Here is a 24,161-nt window from a genome sequence, read left to right on the forward strand (position 1 = left end):
GAGGTGAATTAATTGTATCAAGCTCTTTCTCTCTTTGGTGACGGTCTCCAGAGACAGCAGCACCGGGAACAGTAGACAGTGGATACAGTGCTGGAGCACTATAGAGCAACTTACAGGGACCTGCAGCTCTTTAACAGTCAGCCAGCTGGGTAACACCTGCACTTCATGGCTCCTGTAGTGTACATTTTATTGTTTAAGTTTGTGACATCATGTTAACGTGTTCCCGCGACAAATAAAAAATACGATAAGCCGACATTTCTGCGTTAAAATGTCTGATAAAACTGGACCTTTGTTGAGTTGTGCACTTACATTATCCCAAATGTTTCCATTTGTGTGTTCAAGCGAGTTTGTGCCTAGCGTTACTCGTATGAGGTCACATATGCGGATCGCTGCTGGAGTCAGGTTGATAAATGGGAGTGAAGATAATCCCAAAAGTTAAAAACTAATCTCCGAGCTCAGGAAACAGCTCAGGATCACAGCAGAATCCGATGCAGCTGTGGGTGTTTCTTCTTCCAGGACGTCTGGCTCTGCACCTGCTCTCTCCTCCGGAGCTGGCCGGCTCAGTTATCAATCATTCCAGAAACTCACTGGGCTTTTCCTCTGCATCATCCTGAAGCCAAAATGCTAAATTTGCACACAGGATATCTCTCTCTGACTGGAAGATCTCGGAGTGTGATGAGCTCATTGCACCAGACAGTTGTGAGGTTTCAGCTTCACACTGATGCTTTAATTTGACTCACTCAGATCACTTCATCAGTTGCCGGTCTTTCTTCCGTCAGACTTCATCCTGTCACTTAACACCAATTATGTTGTGACATTCAACCAATTCAGTTTCTGGTGAATGAGACAAACTCACAGCCATCATATTCTAACGCATGACTCTCGCGTCAGTCTTGAGGCTGTTCTGAAACCTCCGCTGAGTGTCTTTAGTGCTCCAGACATAAGATCCTGACATACAGTTTCCTTTCAAGGTAGAGAAGGCAACTTAGAAAAACAAGCCTTGCCTACTGTTTGCTGACACGAACCTTATTGCCAGTAACCGTTATGAGTCAACCTTTGAGAAAACTTAGAGAAACTGTGGGTGCTGAAGAGGAAGGAAGAAGGTGGAGTGTTTTGCTGCGGTTTGCTGTTTCTGGCTGAGTGAAGAGACGACACCAGGCTCAGCGGGCAGCGATAAGATGTCTGCTGTGTCGTTTGTGATCGAGTCGTTTTTTTGGTAAATTTTCTCCCTGCTCTTCTTACTCATCCGTGGTTTCCCACTTGACTATGGGGACCCCCCCCCACAAGTGGTCGCAAAGGCACGTGTTTGCTCGGACGTGATGGAAATGTGGATGTTTAAACTTTCCAGTGTTTTTGTGTATTTTTAGGACTTCTACTCCGTGCTCATGAGGTTTTTTTTTCTCAGATAATGAAATCAGCGCCTGTGTAGAGCCTATAAACATGATTTGTGACATCACAAATAGTCTGGAGGCCAATCCTGGTCCAATATTCAGCAACTTGTGAAATGATCTTGAGGATCTTTATATATATTAGATTGAAAAAGCCTATTTTAATGTAATACATGAGAAAACATAACATATAATATCCCGATAAGTATCTTTGTCTCATATTATATGATGCATGTTTATTCTATACTCACAAATTAAAGCTAATTAATAGCGGAAGTACACAATAATTCTCACTGTTGGGGTTTTATTTTGAAATCTATAGCAGGAAGTTCCGCATTTTACTCCGTGCAGCTTGACAGTGGTGACAGTCAGTGGGCAGAGCTGTGACAAAGTGAAATATACTCCGCTGGTGGCGGCTTTTACGCAGAAAATGGGAGGAAATCCGTCTGGTCGTGTGGCTGTAGTCTGTTTCTGAACAGGTGAAATTCTAATAAGTGTTTAAGATCATGCTCGGATTATTAATTCATTCTGATCACCTGGCAGTCGTTCAAATAATGAGCTGATAAATGAGGAAGACGGAGAGGTGATGATGGAGGAACCGACACGAAATGACACCAACACAGACAAGCATGAGGGTTTTAATGTGAAGCGGCCGGCGGCTTGGTTTTAGCGCTTTATGGAGTCTGAATAACTTTTTTTTTTTCTACCATGCATAAGAGATGGATACGCCGGAGGTTGCCTGTCTTAATTTTCACCTTCTTCATCATCCTCTACGTGGATTTTCAATTACGCACCAGCAGCCTCCCCAAACTCAGCGTGGCACAACACCACCCGTCACCCGGCGCGCGTCAGCGCTCCATCCAGCAGGCTCTGTCCCCGGGTAAAGACGCACAGAGCCCGGCACAGAGGAACAGCAGCAGCAGCAGCAGCAGTAATGAGAGAGGAGGTCAGCCTGCTTCTGAAGCCGCACATGTCACCCAGCCGAAACTGAGGCTGGAGGACATCTTCATCGCTGTGAAGACCACCGGGAGGTTCCACAAGACGCGTCTGGCGCTCCTTCTGGAGACGTGGATCTCCAGAACCAAGGCGCATGTGAGTGTCTCTGTCTGTTGTGATTCTTACATTATGAGACAATCAGCTCTCAGCCAAAGACACCTGCACCTGTAAGGCAGCAGAGTTTCCCAAACTCAGGGACATACTAGTCTGCTTGTTCTGCTGTGAACCAAAAAAAGTGATGATTATAGAAAAGTCCTGAGAGGGTGTCTGGTCACACATCATGTAACAGATTATGTCTTCATCAAACTGAGATTAAAGATTGGAGCTCCTGAACTCACTTAAAGTCAAGTCACAGTCAATATCTGACTCATCATTAGGCCTTCATGTGCTGTAGATCTAATGACGATATGAAAACATTCACTTCCTTCCTGCCTCGAGGCTCCAGGTCTGATGATTGAGGGTGATTAAGCTTCAGTTCTGTTTTCTGTTGAGGGGCAACTGATGAACACACAGATGGAAACATTAAAATGGGCTCTGTTTGCTTTTTGGAGCGTTGGGCAGGGACATAGATGGATATTCAGAATCCAAATCTGTATCAGTCATCACAGTTTAAGGGTTCAGATTGGACCAAAGACTCCAGTAAGGGTGAGATCAGGTACTGGAGTCGGTTTGTTGTGTGAAAAATTGGACATGACAGAACCTCTGAGGCTCAGTCGGAGACTAACACATCTGATATTCTGCCACAAGTCCAATTTTAAAAGGTGTTATTACCGATCATCCCAGGTTTGGATCATACAACAGTTCTGGTGTTGAGTGTTGTATTTCAGGCAGCAGGGACCCATCAGTTTATTGTTCTGTTCAAAGGTGCTTTATTGGCATGAAATACAAGATCAGTCGCTGGCAGAGAAAAACTCGATAAATAACAGTCTAATCAGATTGAAAACAGTATTTTTCTGTCTCTCTCGGGTCGCTGTGTCTCCGTCTGTCCTCCCAGCGAGGCTTTCGCCAACTCCAGAGTGAAGTGTCCTGTCAAAACAACACACAACACCTTTACAGGAACATTATCTGAGGGTTCGGCGTTTCATCGAATCTGCAGAGGCTGGATTTGTCCAACCCGGCTGGTCCAATCAAAGATGAGCTAGTGATGATACGTGAAGGGTTCTGGGTCACTATCCTCTTTGCTCTTTGGCTGTAGCGACTAGCTGCTTTTAGCAAGTAGCTCAGTTGTCTGTGGAGCTAAGTACGACTAATTACAGTGTCTGAGACCAGCGGTTGCCAGTTTGACGACAGGGGATACAGATACAGAGGTGATTTACAGCAGTGCCGACCAGGACTATGACTCCGGGGACGAGAAGGACACGAGAGGCATGAAGCAGGAGAAGAGAGAGTCGAGCATCAGCAGCTGGCGTAGAGTCGCAATATTTGCAGTAGAGAGTAGTATTACGAGACAAGACGGGCCGGGGCTAGCTGGTTAGCATGCTATCTTAGGTAGACATCTCTGCAGCACAGTGCATGGACGTCTTTGTTTGTTCACAGTGTGTCCATAATGTCATTTTTGAGTGTTTTAAAGTAAAATTCTGGCCTTATTTTACAAATAGTTCCATTAAATGTAAGTGTTTTCTGGTTTCTTTCCTCCTCTGTGACAGTAAAGGATAGTTACTGTCACAAATGAGACATTTGAGGACGTCTGTTTGACATCTTTCACCATTTTCTGACCTTTTAAAGACCAAACAACTAACAGATTAGTCGAGAACATAACAGACAAGTCACTCCTCATTGAAAACCATCGTCAGCTGCAGCCCCAGACTACACTTTTAATTTGAGTCCATGTTGTGGCTCATGAAGAAGAGTTAATTCCCTTTTCTTAAAAAACAAGTGAAACAGATGAGCAGCGATCTCGACGGGAAGTGTTCATCTCTCAGCTTCTCGTTTTCTGTTTCACTGTGCTGAAAGTCCTTTAATGTGCTTGAAGTTATTATTATTATTGTGTGTGTGAAAGAGGAACTGATTCTGTCTTCCCCGAGCTTTACTTTGGCGAATCAGATGCAGAGACACATTTACACACAAAGATGCAAGTATGGGTGCAACATAAGACAGCACACACACACATGAACAGGAAGCTGTGCAGGCAGGTTGTCTGGGCCGAGGGGAAGCAGCCGCCGTGCAGCAACTCTGTTAACAATACTGAAACGGAAGCTGGTCATAGAACAGGAAGTGGAGAGGCAGATTGCAGAAACGGTGCGAACCTCATCTTAGCCCCGCCCACACACACACACATACATTCACACACACACACACACACTCAAAAACCGCACACACATTTCACAAGACTTTGTCCCTGTAACGGGGTGAAACGTCTTCTCGCACCAGCTAGGCAGCTGCTGTCACTAAACAGAGCCGGAAACAGGAGGGTTTGCGACAGAGGCTGTTGCCTAACAGCGACTTATTCAGGTCCCTCGCACCGTCAATATATACTGATGATACCGCACGTGATCGAGGGGCCCTAGTGCAGCTCTGGGCGCCCAGAATAACCTGATCGTATCACAGATGCGATGTTGTGACGATGTTTAGCAGTCTCTCTACCCTTTACCCCTTCTGCAAATCCATGATTTGATTCGTAATCCCATTTTAAGGTCACGATTCAATAAAAATTTTGGCTTAAGAATTTTTTTAAAGCACTGATGCTTACTTCCAGGCACGCCCCTGATTGGACTATCGAGAAATCATTACTTTTATAACCCGACAACTGTCATTTACACTGTCAGATTCTTCCTTAATGTGGAAATTTAAATGATTTATCTTGAATGTTATTTCAAAAGTCTCCCGTCACCTCCAAAACTCATGAATTAACGTGCTGTACTTCACCACAATCGCACAAAAAACGCTGTTATGTCTTGATGGACGACAGCATCAGCATCAGACCAGCACTTGTGTTTGTTGCTGAAGGTAATTTGCTGTAAAATTATCATTATGTATCCGTGCGGGCGATATTGCGTTTTTGGGTTGTCTGTCCGTGCCGACATCGAGGGAATTTCTTCAACGTCCACGACTCATTTTTGCCCATTACCCGACAATTCACATGATAATTACAACAAACCGTACGCAAACATAGCTCAGGAGCAGCAACTTGACCGGCGCGCAGAGGCAAACCTACAACCGCAAAGTAGTAATTCTAGTTTTTACATCAGAGAACCAAGCTAGCTGTCTCTTCTGTGTCTTTATGCTGTGCTACCTGAGCTCGATTTTCAATTTCCTCATTTAAATCATTGAAGGAAGGGTTAATTCACAACTCGGCTCACCTAGCCCTAGCAACCCATGTAGGCCGGAAAGAGCTCACACATGTCCTTAACCACTCTGTAAGGACACTCCCATGCAGAGTTTAAAAGCCTGCAACTCCCCTCCAGTTAGTCAGAACTGAAGAAGCCTCTTGGATGAGAGGTGAACCATCTTTAGGAAACTGAAACCAGTCCAGTTGCCTACGATGCAACACCTAGAGATGTACTGCAGTTGTTTTGTGGTCAGTGGCAGTACAGATCTTACCTAACGGCCCTGTAACAGCAACAACAGGTAGTTTAGTTTGAGTCGTGACCAGAGGAAATGAAAGTGTGATGTCAGCCCTTTCTCATGTGGTGTCACCGGAGTAGATGCTGGTTGCTCGAGGTCTAAAACTCTGAGCCCTCACAAAGACAGAGGAACAAACACACAACACATCTGGATGAAACAGTAACTCTGTCGCCCTCCACTGGACGGCTGCAGAACAACAGCCCTCTTCTCTGCCTCCGGGCCTCTTTCTGATCTCCCTGACCATCAAAACGTTTATGAAATTAGCACTACTGAAATATTCTGTATACAATAAGAGGCCACGCGCTTTCTTAAAAAACGTACCCCTGGATGATATTCCTCTAATCTGATCATGTAATCCAGGGATTACAGTCATTAGCTGGAGCTGCCTGTCAGGCAAGTCTGGAAAGCTTCTCTCTCACGGCGTGTCTTCTTATTCATGCTGTCTCTGCACACACACACACACACACACACACACACACACACACACACATATCATACATTCAGTGTCGCTCTACGGTGGGAAATTCAGTTTCACACCCCGATGGCTTCACACTCTAACCTGACTATCTCCTCTTTTACTATCTGTATCTCTTTAAAACACACCCCCACACACACACATATCCACACACACACACACACACACACACACACACACACACTCTCTCCCGCCTGGTTTAAATCCACATCTCTTGCCTCTGCTGTCATTTGTATGGATGCCAAGAATGGCCTTGCTTGCCATTATCTTTATTTAATGCCATCATCTCGAGGTCGACAGTTAATTGTTTTATTAAGGTTGATTTCTCAAGATAACGAGAGCCATTTGTTAATACACTTAAAAATAACAGCCTCACATTTAAGTGTTTGTGTACATTTTTTGTTGATCTCTCATTTTGGATTTGAGTATAATATCATCAATCACGGGTATTCCTCCCTGTTTTTCTTCTAGATTCTGGTTAGGGAGTATAAAAAAGTTATTTAACAGACGTCTAAATGCACAATATGTAGTTTTGTGCTTTTAGGGATCGCTTAATCAAAACAATGAAGACAAGGGATGCAGTTTGATGATGTCGTGAAGTAGTGTGGGATCATGGGAGTTGTTGTCTTCAGGGTTAAACAGCCACCATTGCAGATGAAAATCTATCTGACGTACATCAGGTTCATGAAGATGTAATACGTTAAACTTTTACTGATGTTACGTTTAGTCACGTTCACCGACTTACTACCTCATTCTCTGAAGTATCTTCTGATGTTTCCCTTGTTTACTTGAAGTTACAGCGATAGGAATACAAAATACAGAGTCCTCTGTTTAACATTATGGAAATCGGATATCATCGGATATTTACAACCCGAGGTGGTAGAGGTCAGACGTAAGATCTATTTCTTCTTATTATTCTTCGCTCCATTATTTTCCTTCCTGTTACTCTTCTCAGTGTATCCATCAAATGATACAGGCCCATATGTTGTACTCAAAGCTCATCTGAATCGCTTTAAAATGCTTTAAAACCCTTTAGTATTCTTGTATTCGCGCCAACAGGCAGCGAGACACATTAACACATTTTCAGGGGGGTTGAATAAAACATGAGTTATGGTTTGTGTTTATCTCATCTAACGGGTGATTTGTCCCACTCTGAGGTTATTTAGTGGCTGCCGGGCAAAGAAAGTCGAACACGCCGCACCGTTAAGCCTGAGGGGGCTGCGGAGATGGAGTGTGACGAGAGGGTTGCCTGTTCAATCCCCCCGCGGTACAAATCTCCCCTCCAGTCCCGGTGACTCACGGACCATACAGACCTCGAGTGAAGTGTCTGCCGGATGAAACTGGTGCAGGACGCCAACTGGTAGAATTTCTGCAATGTTGGTGAATTCGAAAGGAAACAGGATGACATGAGGTTGCATATGAGGGAAAAAAAGCTATCTAATATGATACATTTTTTAAATCACCAACGGGAAAATGAAGACTGACTGGTGAGCAGCTTGACTTCATTCCTCAATATAGACCGAATCCCTCTGGTGTTGTGCAAACAACATGAGTCACTTCTGGCTGGATGACTTGCATTATGAGATATGTGAGATTTGTTTACTTGTGTTGTTGTGTTTAGCTGTAACTGTAAAGTTTAAAGATCTACAGTAAAAACACGGTGGTCCCACTTATCTGACGTGAGCGTGAGGAGTAAAGCTGCTGTGTAGTCTGGTGGTACGACAGCAGATACTTTTGTATCTTTTGCCAGACAGCAGCAGAGTGAAATGTCTGCGGATGTTGTCTTTTAGTATCCTCTGTGCAGACACCTCATCTCATTGATGTCACTGATGCTCTGTGGATCGGTACCAGTGATGTTCTGGCCGGTTTTAATCAACAGAGCCTTCAAAAGATAATATAGTTTGGATTATATCAACGTTTTTTAAAGTTAAAATCAGATTAAAACTGCTGTCAAGGGTTGTTTTACCAATTTTACACCACTAGAGGTCAGTGTTGTATTGATCTATCTATCTATCTATCTATCTATCTATCTATCTATCTATCGATCTATCGATCTATCTATCTATCTATCCTGTTTCATGACTGTAACAACAGGCTGTGAGCGCAGTGACACCAGGATGTTTGTGGGTGTGTTGGTTTTCCAAACTTCTTTGACTCATATATCTGCCAAACAAAACAGTGTGCAGTGACTCATTTCTTTAGCCTCTCAGTGGGAAACCTTGTTTTTTCGTCACATCGATATTTGCTCCGTTCGAAAACGATATTGATCCGGCGTGTATGACTGTGTTTGTGTTCTCTCCTTAATGAAGGTGTTCAGGACGTTTGGTTTCAGACACGCAGGGGAGAGAATAAATAATCAAAGCTCGAGTGTTTGAATCTACTTCTCTCAATTTGTCTTTCTCTCTTTTTGTCTAGACGTTTATTTTCACAGACACGGAGGACGAGGAGCTTCGCTCAGAAGGTAAACAGACTCCACATTTTGTTTTTCCTGGTCCCCTGACTTCAAAGTCGATTAGTTGTCAGCTTTAATTATTTTGATAATTCATTAATGGGTTTAAGTTCTTTCATTTCAGCTTCTTAAATGTGAATATTTTCTGGTTTCTTTCCTCCTCTGTGACAGTAAACTAAATATCTTTGGGTTGTGGACAAAACAAGACATTTGAGGGAGTAATTTTGTGCTTTGGGAAACCCTGATCAACATTTTATTGACTAAACAACTAATTGATTAATCGAGAAAATGATCAACAGATTAATTGACAATTAAATTAAATTCTAGTTGCAACATCCAAGTTTTACAAATACAGTAAGCAGTAACTGATTTAGTGTAAAAGGTGAAATAGTGTGTTCGAACAGCTGCAAAGTAAGACTAAAAAACTAAATGCAAGTAAGACGCACAGGAGCAGACAGGCTGGTGCAGACACGTCTTGACACTTGTTACAAGGAAAGAAACTTATCTTAACGTATTGCATTTAATGCCGAATTGCCAAGGAAGCACGAGTGATTTATAATTTGCTGTAACTGTTTCACAAAGTATTTTAAGTCTCTCCTCGTGCAACAACTCCAGAAAAATCGCAGGATTTGTTCAGGGAGTCTGGAGAGGAGCCCAAACAATGAAGTTTGCATTTCCACATGGAAATCAGACAGTGTGTAATCCATTCTGTTTGTTGCGGCTTCTTCTTGTTGTTTTTTGCGGTGGACGTCGGTGGGGTAGGCGGCCCAGACCACCTTTGAGTGTGGTCGGAGCGATCAGATCTCAAATGCGTCCTCACCTGTACTTAGAGCTGTCCACTTGTGATCGTATCACTCGGGACGGTTGTTAAAACCAGGTCTGAACAGCTTCTATCTCCCATCTCTCCCCCACATCCTGTCCAGATTCTGTCTCTGCCATGACTTGCAAATAAACCCATTAATCTGGTGCATATATAATCATGTGGATGCACCTTTAAAGCTTCTCTCTCTCTCTTTCTCCAGGCCATAACATGGTGGTAACTGGCTGCCAGTCAGATCACAGCCAGCAGGCTCTGTCATGCAAGATGTCTGCCGAGTACGACGGCTTCATGGCCTCAGACAAGAGGTGAGACAGATTAATGTCCGTCTATCAGTCCTGCCTGCTGTGGATTTACAGATCGGATTAAGATTACAAACTTTAATGATCACCGTGGGGAAATCCAGCTGCCGTCGGTGAGACGAGGAATCAAAGACGTAAATAATCTTCCAGGGTTACATAACATAAGAATATACACAAGGTGAATATTACCACAGTCAGGGTGACATTAAAAGTCAGCCAGTGGCTCACCTGCCAATCAAACAGTGCAGGTAATGCAGAGGTAAACGGCATGAGAGTAAATGTACTTAGCAAGATGTTATACAGTGGTGAAATGTAACTAATACCCCCCCAAAAAAAGGAAGAACAGTTGACAGCTGCGAGGCGTCGTTAAACTGCTGCGATCTGCCATTAAACAACCAAAGAAGAAGAAAAGTGATGGTGCTCTTCGCTCTGCGCTGCCCAGCTGCACGTCTCATGTCTCGTGACAAGGTTATTCGTGTGCATGTGATAATTTTTCTCTGCTGTCCTCAAGTGGCCAAAAGAGCTAAAAAAAAACCCAAATAAATAATAAGCTTCCTAAAACATGACAGTAGGAGTATTTCTGAGAAGGGCCACATCATGTATTAAACAACACGCCGTACTTTGTTTGACTCGGTTTCGGCTCGCGACCTCGCCTGAGGCTTCCGCACGGCGTGCTGAACTCCTCTGTCGTTGCTATTCGTTCATATTTTTGAAATCGTGTGAAAATACAATGAGGCTCAACAGCTTGTGTTTGGTGTGATTCAACTGCTGTCACGTCACTAAGATGGCAGAGAGAATGAAAAAAGAGGGTTTCTGTTGTCTTCCAGGGCTCTTTTGTGTGTTTTCGGATAGAAGAGGGAAGTGAGGCTGTTTGCTTTGGAAGGAAGCCTCTTGTGTTTGTCGGGCAGCCATTAAGGATGGCAGAGGAGACGAGCCAGCACTTCAGTTTTGGTACCAGCAGCTTTGTTGTTTGGACTCTAATGTTGCAGTAAGAGTCTGTTCGGTTTTGGAACGAGGGCTTCGACATCATGTCCAGTCATAAAGGTGGAGGCAGCATCCTAAAACTCGGCTTTTATTTTTATCTCAGCTGCGCAGCTGTGAGGTTTCGAGACACGATGGTGTCTACGGGTGTCACGATTCTCCTAAATCCACAGTTTGATTTGGGGTTCGATGCCATTGTTGGATTATTGCATCTGGATTTGTGAAGATCGACTGATCACTGGTTTTATGCCCTGCTAACTTCAAAGATAAGTGTATTTTACAACTCTTTGACTTTATCCTGGAGGCTTTTTGCAGGTAAGGGTTTGGAAAGTTCAAATAATATTCACCATAAATAAAGATTTTGTAAGGTCGACCCAACTCTACAGTTTCCTTCAGTGCTACAGAAGCTTTTTGTTAAATTTTACTATTGTCACTGCTTCTATCCGCTTTGTTTCCAGATGCAGGTGTTTAATCCACTGCACACTACCTGCCCATCTAGCAGCAAAACAAATATTTCTCTCACGTATTTGGTGAAAATCAAGGCAAAGCTTAGATGAGAGGGAATATTCTCGATATGCTGATATACTAGTCAGTGTTTTTAATGACCTGCAACTTGACTTGACACTCGACTTTGACTTGTGACTTGACCTGAGACATGGTGACTCGAATGACTGTTTCAGTTTAGTTTGATTGGTTTTTAGGTCTGGCTGTCAGTATTTCACAGTTCAAAGGTGATGACGATTGAGATGAAATAAAGAAATAAATAAGCTTTTAACAAGTTATAAATAAATAAAAAATAAAGATTTTCGGTTAAAAAAGATCTCTACAATAATCAACAAAAGAAACAAGGTTTACAAGTTACAGCACTTGGTTTCTCAAATCGGTCCTGAGTGAACCATCTTCCCAAACAAATTAATAAAGGATCTCTGAAAAAGAAAATAAGCCCAAAATCTCTGTCACTGTTGGGGTTTCCTCCGGTGCTGGTTAATTGATTGTCTTCGTGCAGACAGGAAAAGCTCATTTCAGCTGATTTTTTCGATTAAGAGTTGAAATCGTGACAAAGTCTGTCCACAGACAGACACAGTAGGTGTCTGCAGGACCACTGTTAGCCGTGATGATACACACAGACTCACAAGATGAAAACATTACCGGTCACACTCTCATAGCTGGTAATCAATTAAAATCGTGACTCTGCCCCAAGCTTGAAAAAATAAAGGAAAGAGTTCAGAGTATTTGATCACAGATTATTTCCTGTGGGAGGTTTTCATTTCTCCCTGTGAGCAGAAGGTAATTCAGTGAAACAAAATGGATGCACTGATATAAAAACACTCTCCTCAGGCGCGACCATAACCGCAAACTTTTCACTTTTTAAAAACAAAAAATGCTAATGTCGACGAGATGCATCATCTTTGGGAGTTTTTACTTGGACTCATTCTGTGCAAGAATGAAACCAATAAAGGGGAAAATTAGTGTTCAGGTCTGTGATCTGCCCGACTGCAGACATAAACAGAGGGAGTGGAGATGGAGAAGAGGAGTCCAGACCGTTAAATAAAACACCAGCCTTATATTTTGACTGAAAGTGTTTTCTGTTCTTCCCTCCGTGGCTCCTCAGGTGGTTTTGTCACGTGGACGACGATAACTACGTGAACCCGGACGCCCTCCTCTCCCTGCTCTCGGCCTTTCCCCAGGACGGTGACATCTACGTGGGCAAACCGAGTCTGGACAAGCCCATCACTGCTCACGAGCTTCTGGAGGGCAATGCAACGGTACCGTACCACAGTGTATATTTAATTTAACTCACAAAGGAGCTTTTAGATTTCGTGTTTGGACTTGCCTGCCCATGAAAACAACACAGTCTTTATCGTGGTCAAGTTACCAAAAACAAATATGCTACGTCTGATTATATTTTTAGAATAAAGGCACTAAAACTATTGGTTAAGTTTAGGAAAACATCATAGTTTCCGCCCGACCATCCCCAACGTCCTTCTGACATGGACTCTACCTGCTGGTACTAAGCCAAGCCATCACCCTCACACGCTGACCTCTAGTGGATCGGCGGGTCTATGACACTCTTTGGCGTGAAACTGGGCCGAAAGATCACATTTCAGTTCACTCTATGACATCAATGAACCATCAGATACACGTCCATTTGGGATTTTTTAGCATTGTATGTTTTAGTCACATCTAAAAAGAAAAAATGCCTGCACACTGATGAAAACTAGAACTCATTAGATGTGGAAATGGTGGGAAAATGGAAGTGAAAGTTTGGATTGTAGTACCGTTTGTCAGTTTGACTTAAGTGTTACTCTAGAGACTTAAAGAGGCTTTCAGCAAAAATGGTGGCAAAGAGGCAGAATGTGTTTTGCATGAAGGACACCAGATTGTTTGATAAACAAGGCGGTAATTTGCTTAAAAAAAGATGTGGACTCTGTTCTTAAAATAAAAGAAAAGGCTTTGTCAGTTCAGTTGTGTCCAGTTTAATCTTCAGGAATGAAAGAAAGTCCACAAGACTCCCCAGAGCTGTTTTTCTTGGCTGGATCTGAAAACAGCATTTACACCACAACACACGAATGATTCCCCGACACCCAGACAGAATCTAATTTATGTGGGCCGATAACTCCTTGAGGCAGAGTGACCCCCTCTGTGATACTTTACTCTCTTTATTGTAACTCCACAGATTTATTTATTTATTTACGGGCCTACGATGTTATTCACTCACTGATCCTCATGAATACTGTTGCTGCTTTCCTCTGTCCTCTGATTACTTGTTTCTTTGCATCCGTCCCTCCTTCCTGTCCTCTTTGTTTCCTTTCTTCTCTTTTCTCTTTTTGCTGCTCTGTGGAAATGAACCCAAACCGAAGTCCTTCCCTGTGGACGGGTTTACTCTTCTCCACGTTCTCTCTCAAGGATAAAAACCTACATGAGATACATGTAACGATTTAAAGCGATCACACTGGTTTATAAACATCCAGCATAATCATTCATCACATCTACTAACAGCTGACAATGGTAGTTATTAAAACAGGGTAGCATTTTTCAAAGAAATAATCTCAACCTCCACCTCTGAAGAGTCAGACTCAGTTGTTTCTCATCAACATATGCTTCAGACGCGTCATTTCATACCCAGTTTTTCCTCAGATATGAGCTATGATTGTTTTGCAGCTGTTTTGGTTCATCTTGCAAGTCACAGTGGCCACGTCAGCACCTCAGGAGTTATTATTTAAATAACATTTTAAACTTGTGAATAGGTAAATCCGTCCTGTCTCGCTACAGCGTCTCATCATAACTGACAAGGCTGGCCATCTCTCCCACATTTTCTGTTCTTGCCTCTCGTGTTTCCTTCCCTCCGATGCTCCTCCGAGGACACTAATGAACTGTAAAACAAAAAGAGCTGAGGTTTCCTTTAACTGGGTTTGAGCCAGAAATGCAGCCCAGCCAGGTGAACCGCTGCCTTTCAAAATCTAATCCAAATGTACTCACACTTTACATCTTGGCTGGCGGTCACGGCTGAAGGAGACGTGAGCGGAGGGAGGGTGCAGTCAGGGATGGACGGATGGAAGAACAGGAAACATGTCGCTCTTTTGTTCACACTGGGAGCATTTTTGGACCCATGTGGATCAATGAGTGATTAGTATCTTGTTGGGATTATTGATTGGTGGTATATCACACATACACACACACACACACACACACACACACACACACACACACACACACAATGAGGAAGACTCTCCCGGGGGAAGGAGGTTGTCAAACTGCAGGAGGTCGATAGTTTGTTTTAAGGATACGGACGCAGCTATTCACAGGTGTGTGTGTGTGTGTGTGTGTGTGTGTGTGTGTGGGTTCACATGCTTTACAGTAGAATTAATGCTCCTATTGAGTTAAAGTGCCTCCTGATTCCAGCGAGCCTCCATGAATAACTGTCACCCCCCACTCCTCCTCCCTCGCTCTCCTCTCTCTCCCTTCACTTTTCAATCTCTCTCGCTCATTTCACTGGAAATTACTCTCTCCGTCTCCCCCGTGTCACATTCTCCGCTCTGATTGCACCCATTTACACCGAAAAATAGATCTTTATTTATCTTTTTTTTTAGCTTCCTAACTCTCCTTCCTCCTTCCTCCTGTTCCCATCGCTCTCTTTCACTTTTCGCCCCTTTCTCGCTATTTTTCATCATCTTCATCCTCCGCTGAAGATTGGATGGGTGATGGAGAAAACAAACACGAGTGTCAGGCTCCTCTCTGTCTCCTCGTCTCTTTTTTTCTTACATTTTTTCGATTTCCTGTCACTATTGTGAGGCTGAGAGGAGGAGGAAGGGGGGAAACGACAGGGAAAGGAATGGAGAGGAAAAATACTTGCAAAAAAAGAGATGGATTTACAAAAGAAAGAGCCGAAGGAAATAAATGTTAGAAATGGGAGGAATGAAATTAAAGAAAGGGAATTGCCTTTAACACAAAAAGGAAGGAAATAGAAGATTATGATCTGTGGGAATGAACAGGATAAGAAAAAAATCAAAAGGAGGAAGATGAAGAGGAAGGAAGACAGAGAGACGCAAAACATCTGGTGGGAAATTAAGAAAAGAAAGAACATAAGGAAAGGAAATGATCAAAATGAGAAGAGGAGGAATGGGAAGGAAAGGAAGGAAGGAAACAACCGAATCACCAGAATAAATGTTGGCATTTAAAAAAAAGGACGAGAGGCTCGTCCATGTGCTTCTAATGGAGATCCTTTAATAAACATAAGCATTGTACATTTATGTATATATCACATTAGTTTTTTTCATTATGATACATTTTTACATTTCATATCATTCAGATATGTTGAAACTTTACATTTATTTTTTCAATTTTATGTTGTTAGGTTTAGGTACACAAAAACCACTTGCTGGGTTAGGTAAATATCATTTTTGACTTAAAATATCTGGTTCTGTTGTACCAATTAAAAAAACTGCAAAAACTCCCAACGCCCCTTTAAAAAATAAACAAAATGTCCAACGTCTCGTTAAATATATCAGATTTTTTGGACTCAGAACTGCCTGCAAAAAGTCCATGATGTTTTTTCAACCAATAACTGGTTTTGTTGCCTTGAAGACGGCTGCAAAAAGCCCCAATGTATCGATAAATAGATGAGATTTTTTTTCCTCAGCTGCAAAATGTCCTGACATCTTGAAGATACCCGGTTTCGTTGCCCTAGAAGAGCTGCGAAATGTCCAACGTCTCATTAAAAAATATCTGATTTCTTGTTTAAAGTCAAAGACAGCCACGCAAAGTTCAGATGTCTCGTTAAAAATATATGATCTTGATGACCCAAAGGCTCTGCAAAAAGTTCTGATGCCTAATTAGAAAAATATCTGGTTTCGTTGCCCCAAAGACGACTGCAAACGATAGAGAGGTGGATGAAAAGATAACCGAAGGAGAGGATGGGAAAGAAAAACTGTGTGAGAAGAAACAAACAAAATAAATAAGGGATGCTGAAAGAAAACAGAAAACACATGGTGCACTCTACGTCTGTAATTACAGCCTCCTAATCTCACTTCTGTGACTCAGACGCAAACAAATCACCAGAAAGATGAGTTTCCTCCAGTAAAATATCACCTGAACGGCTTTATACTGCAGGAAATAAAAAGAAAAACAAAGCTGCTGCGTGAGAAACGGCCGAGAGTTTGCAGATAAAACGACACACAATTCATATCAGGCGGGTTTTGTTAAAGATGAACGATCAATACGAGTCTGGAGGGAACCCAGAGAGGGAAAGAAAAGTATTACACTTCATTATTTAGGGTCAGTGATGGAGGCGCTCGTTCTCTTCTGCGTTTCTTATCTATTACAGTTATTGTGTCTGTGTCGGAGGGAACGATACGGCAGTTTATCAGATCTTCTTAATATTTCCTTGTATGTGTGCATTTCTATACAGTGCTTTTATTCCCATTTGAAGATGTTGACACAATATTTCTGTATTTTACGTTCAGTGTGTGTTAATATCTATGTGTGTGTGTGTCTCAGAGGGAAGTGCGGTTCTGGTTCGCTACAGGAGGAGCTGGGTTCTGTCTGAGTCGGCGGCTGGCGGAGAAGATGGCGCCCTGGGCCAGGTACCTACACACTGATACTCCCTGCACATGGATGTACATTGTCTTCACAGGGAGACGTTTACTCACTGTTTTCCAAAATGCACTGGAACTTGAAGGCAACATCTGTCCTCTTGCAAGTTTGCTGTTTTCCTGCAAACACCTGAACGCACCAACATTTAAAAACAGTTTCTTTTCTTCGACTGCATTAACCAGCAGCATAACTTTAACCAAAGAAAAAAAAAAAGCTGACTAAATGTTGAAAGTGATGAATCACCACATCTAAAGTAGGTTTCAGGTCTCTGCAAGTTTGTATTTATACTGCCCTGAAAGAGCTGAGACTAATGGCTGCACAGGGCTCGGCACAGGGTGGGGGAATCAATCTAAAAATGTACGGTGTTTCTTTGGAAAAGGTCAGCAGTAAAGTATGTGCAAGTTGTTAATGGGCCGAAACATGCAAAATTACCAGTATTGTCAGTTTGGGATGAAAGTTGGGAAGTTTTAAAGTTCTCAGATCTGTGAGCTATGAAAAAACATGTCTTCATGCATTTGTATTTCTTCGAATATAAGCCTGCAGTAGCCCTGATTGTGTATGTGCGTGGGTTTTTTTCAGCGGCTCTCGGTTCGAGCAGACGTCAGCGAAGATCCGTCTCCCTGACGACTGCACTGTGGGCTTCATCGTGGAGAAGAGGCTGGGCATCTCCATGGTCCACTGTCCGCTGTTCCACTCACACTTAGAGAACCTGCTGCTCGTCAGCCAGAGAAGCTTACCCAACCAGGTAGTGACACACACACATACACACACACACACACACACACACACACACACACACACACACACACACACACACACACACACAGATGAATGCAGATACACTTCTTCTTATATGTGTGTGTGTTTTCTCCACTGCAGGTGACTCTGAGTTATGGGATCTTTGAGAACAAGATGAACAGCATCGAGGTGAAAGGAAGCTTCTCGAAGGAGGATGACCCCTCCAGGTTTGTCCGTCATCTCATGAATCTGGAGATATAAGCCACATTATTCTGTGGAGTGTCTTTGATAACTACTCTTTTGGTTGTTTACACAGATATGTGGCTACGACGCATGTTTTACTTCCTTGTGGATTGTTAAAATACCTGGAACTCATGTGGAATTCATGCATTTTCCTGTTGTTGTCAGAAAAGGACGTGAACCCTTCTGTTGCAGAGCTTTAAAAAAATAAATAATGCAATGAAGGAACCTCAGGAAGTGACCTCCCAACAATACCTGCCTGACAAGACAAACTGAAGTTGGACCAAACTTGGCTTGTGAATTTTCTATCTATCTCCTTGAAGTTTCAGTCTGTGAAAGTCAAACTTCTGAAATACTAAAAAGCCATTCTTCTTTTAAAAGTATTTAAATCATAAGCAATAAAATATAGTGAAGTCCCTCTTTGGTTTGTGGGTTTTGAAGCCTTGAGTTTGACATCATGGCCGTCGCCATTTTTTAGCTAGAAGTCCATTTTTGAACGATCAGGCATTGGGTCAGTTGGTTGCTAATGCTTGCACAGTTGCACTGAGGGTGGGGCTGGATGATCGGTCACAGGATTATTCAAATCAAAAAGCTTCATTGGTAGACTAGAGGTCGGAAATTTCTAGGATTCTAGGAAAGTGTCGAGGAGAAACTTGACATGATGGCAGCTACGGATTCGCCCAAATAAAATGATTCTGGTCAAAGATTACACTTTTTTCCATATCAGTGGAGTCAAAGTGACGGACTGACTGACTGACTGTAACTTGTGGAGCAGATGGTCCATTCAGACGGACTAAAATTAGATGTTTCTTATCTCCAAATGTACAAAAGTGGAAAAAAACACTTAAAACCTGTCATCAGACATTTTTTTTAAGCACAATAACATGTTATTACTAAATATTTAAGACTGATTCACCATGGCATTACATGAATAGTTCATCTTACTTGTTTACCACGGGCTGCTTTGCTTTTAGAAATCCCCAGCACTCAGTCCTGCGGCTCTGCTGATCCGAGCTGAAGACGTGACACCCCCGCGGCTCCGGTTCATCTTGTTCTCGGTTCAGTCAGAGATAAAAGCAATTTGATGTAACACCACGGAACAACAGATGTGTTTGTCTTTCCCAGTCCTCGCCATCTCCAGCTGTAGGAACATATCACCACAAGTGCTCCTCAGTGAGCTCTTTCCATTTGTTGCCGTCCAACAGTGTGTCGCATTGAGTTACGTTCAACACGGCTGCAGCCTGGGAGGAGCAGGTCAAATGTTCATCTGTCAGGTTTCCTTACAGAAACTTTTTTTTTCCATCTCATTTGTCTTCGTTTTTTGGGAAGTTTTTCCAAAGAAATCAGGTCGAGAATGAAGCGGCATGAGATATGCAGAGAGCATCGCAGAGAAAGAATACAAATCTTGTCATATGAGAACGCAATCAATAATAAATGATAAGAAAAGATAAAAAAACAGGGATGTGTGGACAGTCTGCAGTCGGGGCTTTGAGTCAGCACAGTGAGACCAAGTTGCTGACATGGTTTCACAGCGCAGCATTCGTCAGGGACAAGATTTTAGATGAGTGCCGTCTCATGGCACAAAAATTGGGGTTAATGAGAGTTTCTGCTGAAACTCTGAGCAAAGGTTTCCCTCTCATTAGGCCTGCATCAGTAGTCGGTGTTACTGGTGCTATTAAACATTCATGGAGCTTCCCAGCAAAACTGGGGACTTGTTTTAAAATGTTAAAAACTACTTAAAAAAAAAACAAAAACATAAAATGGCTCCAGCTCGTCCTGTGTAACCCAATTTCCGCAATTTTATTATTATTTTTGGTTGTCCCAGCTCAGTCGCCAGCTACTTCGGAAGAATGCTGCAACGTCATTTAGCTGTGAAACTCCAGAAATATTTTGTAGACGACTTCACCTGACTTTCCATCGGCAGGGGAGAGAATAGAGAATGACTAAGATTACGTTTTTGGGGTGAACTGTTCTTTTAATAAATGTAGAAGGAGTTAGTTACCTCACTGAGAAGTTGGAGGTGTTCAGTCTGTCGCCTGCAGCTCTTCATCTTACAACTCACTGAAGCTTTTCCTTCTTAAAATGTTGCATTAGCAGTAAGTTAATGCAGCGTTCTATAGATATGTAAGCACCCAGCATCACAAAAAGGACAGTCAGTGTCAAGTTAAAACTAAGAATAATAGAAATGATAGAGGAGAATGTTTTAGAAATGTAACACATGGAGGCACAGTAATGGGAGGTGTGGCAGATGTTTTTCTACAAAATAAAAAATGCCTCTCACCATATTAATAAATCCTTTGAAAACCAAAGCAAAACTTGGCGAAACAATATTGGCAAGAAGAAGAGCAGCACAAACAGCTGATGTATTAAAAGCAGATGTAACACTCAAGGCCAAAAATGCTGAATATTATTCAAATCCGTCCAAAACTTTTAGCATCCGTGCAAAAATACTAATGATTCGCTGTCGGGCCTGTAACCTTTTTTTCCCACCAATTCTGATTTTTTAAAACTTTGAACAAGTTTCTAGTTTCTGAGTTTTGAGACAAACAAAAAGAGCAAAAACAACATCTCCTTGCCGTAGGTAAAACAATCATAAAGAAGGATAACCGCTAGATCTGTGCATTACTGTATGTCATCTTCATTAGATGCCCACCGCCCAACTATTTTTAGCTGCGTAAGCTTTCTGTTTTTTTTGTAGTAGCAGCTCATCTGTATCAGCGCTCTGATCCTCTCTACCGGCTGCTGACGGAGGACGTTACAAAGTCACACTTAACTTAATGTCCCCTGTAACACACACTGCCAACTGACAGACCCCCCCGCTGTGCATACTACATAATAAATGGACTTTACTGATTCTTCACTGATACTTTAATGAAATTTAGCTGGAATTTGTGGTGTCAAGGCTACTGAGGATCTGATTCACCCAGCTTCCTCTCATCAGTGTGGGTCGCTGCAGACGCTGACCTGTAGAGCTGCTCTGTCAGCGTGCCTTTAGAGCAGCCAGTGCTGATACTCATTTGCACTAATCTATGCTCTTTATTATACAAGACTCGAGTTATATGGAGATGTGAGATCTGCTTCGTTTATAGTTGACATACTGATATTGTGACTTAGTAAAAAAGGTCTCAACATGTCAATTTCTGCCCAACACATTCTCATATCTGAATCACTGAATAGGTTGGTTGCCAATGACTTTCAAAACGTCAACATGCAACATGAGACAGAGAGGGAATACAGGGAATGTCTCACAGTGGACATGAACAGTGGTCGTCAGGGTGAAAGTCTTGTTTGTTTGTTTAACCGATCCATCCAGTCCAACCTCCTCCTTACGCAAACGTTGTCGCTCTTTACACGCTGTCGCCTGACATCCTCCTTTGCCACCGTACTTATTACTACGGCCACTAGAGGGCGCACCTAACAATAAACGTAACTATGGGTCGTAACTAGCTGCTCTTAGTCGATCTACGTGGTTGTTTTCTGATGAGTGCAGCCTGTCCTGCCACCTTTTTGTTTTTTAAGATACAAATCATTGATTGTCACAGATATTTTTGTATTGTTATCGACAACACATTTGGTATAAAAGGGGAAAAGCTTTTGTCAGGAGGCCAAATATTTTTGTTGGAGGGCAAAATTTGTGTGTAGTAAGTACACTGTATGAAGCACGGAGAATACAGCATCCCAAACATGTTTTATTTATTGATCACTTCTGTCTTTCACAGGTTCAAGACCGTCCACTGCATACTGTATCCTTTCACCAGCTGGTGTCCTTGAGCCCTTCATGGAAGACTACGACTTCCAAAAACACAGACACGGGACGAGGCTGGTAATCCTGCTGGATGAACGGCTTTTCCTGCGTATCATTTGAATGCAGAGAAAACTGATGGATTTCATTTGAAGGAACAAACTGAGACACCAGAACTGGAAGAATCAGAAAGTAGAAGTGAAGCTCTGGACAACAGAGGACTGAACAGTTTCACCTCCTGAACCTGCTTATCAAGCGATCACATGGACACTTCGACGATGAGCTGGGAACAAACAGACTGTTGCATGAAGAAAATTGTGACTTTTATGCATCTTAACCACTGAATGTTTGGATGATTTTGTCTGTGGGAGTGAAGCACTTAAGACGAGGCAGCACTTAACGTTTCAGTTGTTTTGTTGACAAAATAAAACTGAAATGTAGATATTTCTAAAAATGTACACACACGTCTGTTTACACTGATTTGATTACATTTAGATTTGTATTTTGTTAGTTTGACTTTTTTTTATGATCATAAAAATTGTCAAACTCCACAGAGTGCACACAACAGGACCTGAGCTACATCCAGGTATCGTGGAGGCTGAAGTTGCTGAATTTATTTTAGCTTTCTTTGATTTCATACGTGGCCTTCTGCGTTTATGTGTGTGTGTGTTGTTTTGAAGGTGACGGTGTCCTTGTGTGCCAGTGAAGTCTGCACACAATGAACCATTCTGACCCTCCCCACTCTCCCTCCTTATCCAAACCTCCTGTTCCCCCGCCCTCCTTTTCTCACTTGCTCCCTTCGTTCCTCCACCCCTCCATCTGTCTCTGTGTTTACTCAGTTTTGTCCACAATCCAAGGCCATGGCTGAAAGTAAAATGAACTCCCACTCATCCTGCTTGCCTCAGTTGTATTTATTTATTTATATATATTTATTTTCTACCTCAAATTAAAAAAAAAACAACCACTGAAAGTGTGAAGAAGATCACAAATCACAACCCGCTTCCCCGACACAGCCTGAAAAAAAAAAACTAGCTCGCATTTGCAGGCAGATCTCATCGTGCTGCAAAGATCAAGTTCAGAACCAGAATACGAATCTCACAATGACATGCACACAATCAAATGTTAGTGTAGGAATAGGAGGCAGAGGCCATGTGCAGAGAGATGACACCATGCTGCCGGCGGCCCACAGGTTGCTTGTTTGCTGAGAATAGCGATGTGATGAATAAAGATATGCTGCTGAATACTTCTGGGGGCGACCTTGTGAGAAGTAGACGGCGAGTGGTTGGGAATGTGCCGGAGTGGCTGTGTGGCCCCCGACACATCTCCACGAGAATATTCAGACCCATCATGTGAAGTAAATAACACAAATGCTATTTACTCGCCCCGAGTTCACCGTGAATGTAAAATCGATTTTGCGGCAATGGTTACAGAACGGACTGTTATTACAAACACATACTCCTTTCAAAGTGTGTCTGCCCTAATACATGGAAAATAGGATGATGAACGGTGTTTAGAGGATGTGTGACAAATTAAGATTTGTTTCACTTGTGTTAACACATGCTGTCAGGATGTGTTTTCACTCAAAGTGCTTTACATAACCATTGGTGCATAGACTATACCAACATGATATCCATAAATTTCCTGGCTAGGTCACTGGGGAAACGATTATGGGTGATACTGATGGTTGCTAATCTTCATAAATGACTGATGTACCAATATGAAAGAGGATTAGTGACCTGTTAAGGTGGAAAATGCCAGGTTTGGTTAAGTGGAGAGTGGATGTGCCGGGAATTGCGCAGTGCATCATGTGGGGCTTGGAATAAAGTGGATGAGGGCCTGATTAGACCGAGCGTGTTCGTCAGGTTGCAAAACATTAAATAGCGATTAAATTCAAATGGGATAAATCTACCACTGTAGATCTTATCTCACCATTTTAAAGCTGAATTAATTCATTTTTGGCCACTAGGGGGCAGAAAAACACAAAATACATCACCTAGTAAAGTTGTCATGGCAATGATTCCCTATTTACACATCAGGCAGACATGAAGTAACCTTATCATTAATCTGGAGTGCTTCTTGAGAGCAGACAAAGTCCAAAATTATTATTATTCTCCTTTAAACTTTGTTTTGGTCTATAAAACAATATTATAAATAATACAAATATCTTATTAACTGCTCAAAGCACTTTCTATCCTCACCAACTCGTCACTGACCTCGTCTTATTTGTTATTGTGTGTTAATCACAGTATGTATTTCTGGCTGATTGACACATCAACGCCTCCGGTTGAAGTCACACTATGCAACTCACACGTTCTGATTCAAGTTCATGGCTGAAGGTAAAACATTATGTATCGAGGTTGTTTGTGGTGTTTCTTT

The 24,161-nt window shown here is 42.4% G+C and overlaps 1 protein-coding gene across 1 annotated transcript; it reads left to right on the plus strand.

The window, feature by feature from the left end:
• The first annotated feature begins 1,777 nt into the window (after nucleotides 1–1,777).
• On the plus strand, nucleotides 1,778–22,676 carry mfng (MFNG O-fucosylpeptide 3-beta-N-acetylglucosaminyltransferase). The gene is made up of 8 exons (XM_084381011.1): nucleotides 1,778–2,480; nucleotides 8,839–8,884; nucleotides 9,895–9,997; nucleotides 12,585–12,738; nucleotides 16,970–17,055; nucleotides 17,645–17,810; nucleotides 17,945–18,030; nucleotides 21,763–22,676. The coding sequence occupies exons 1-8, from the start codon at nucleotides 2,097–2,099 to the stop codon at nucleotides 21,812–21,814; spliced, it is 1,077 nt and encodes a 358-aa protein (XP_084237137.1). The 5' UTR covers nucleotides 1,778–2,096; the 3' UTR covers nucleotides 21,815–22,676.
• Nucleotides 22,677–24,161: the final 1,485 nt, after the last annotated feature.

Source organism: Pagrus pagrus (genome assembly GCF_965226575.1).
Source record: "Pagrus pagrus genome assembly, chromosome: 2".
Classification (NCBI taxonomy): Eukaryota; Metazoa; Chordata; class Actinopteri; order Spariformes; family Sparidae; genus Pagrus; species Pagrus pagrus.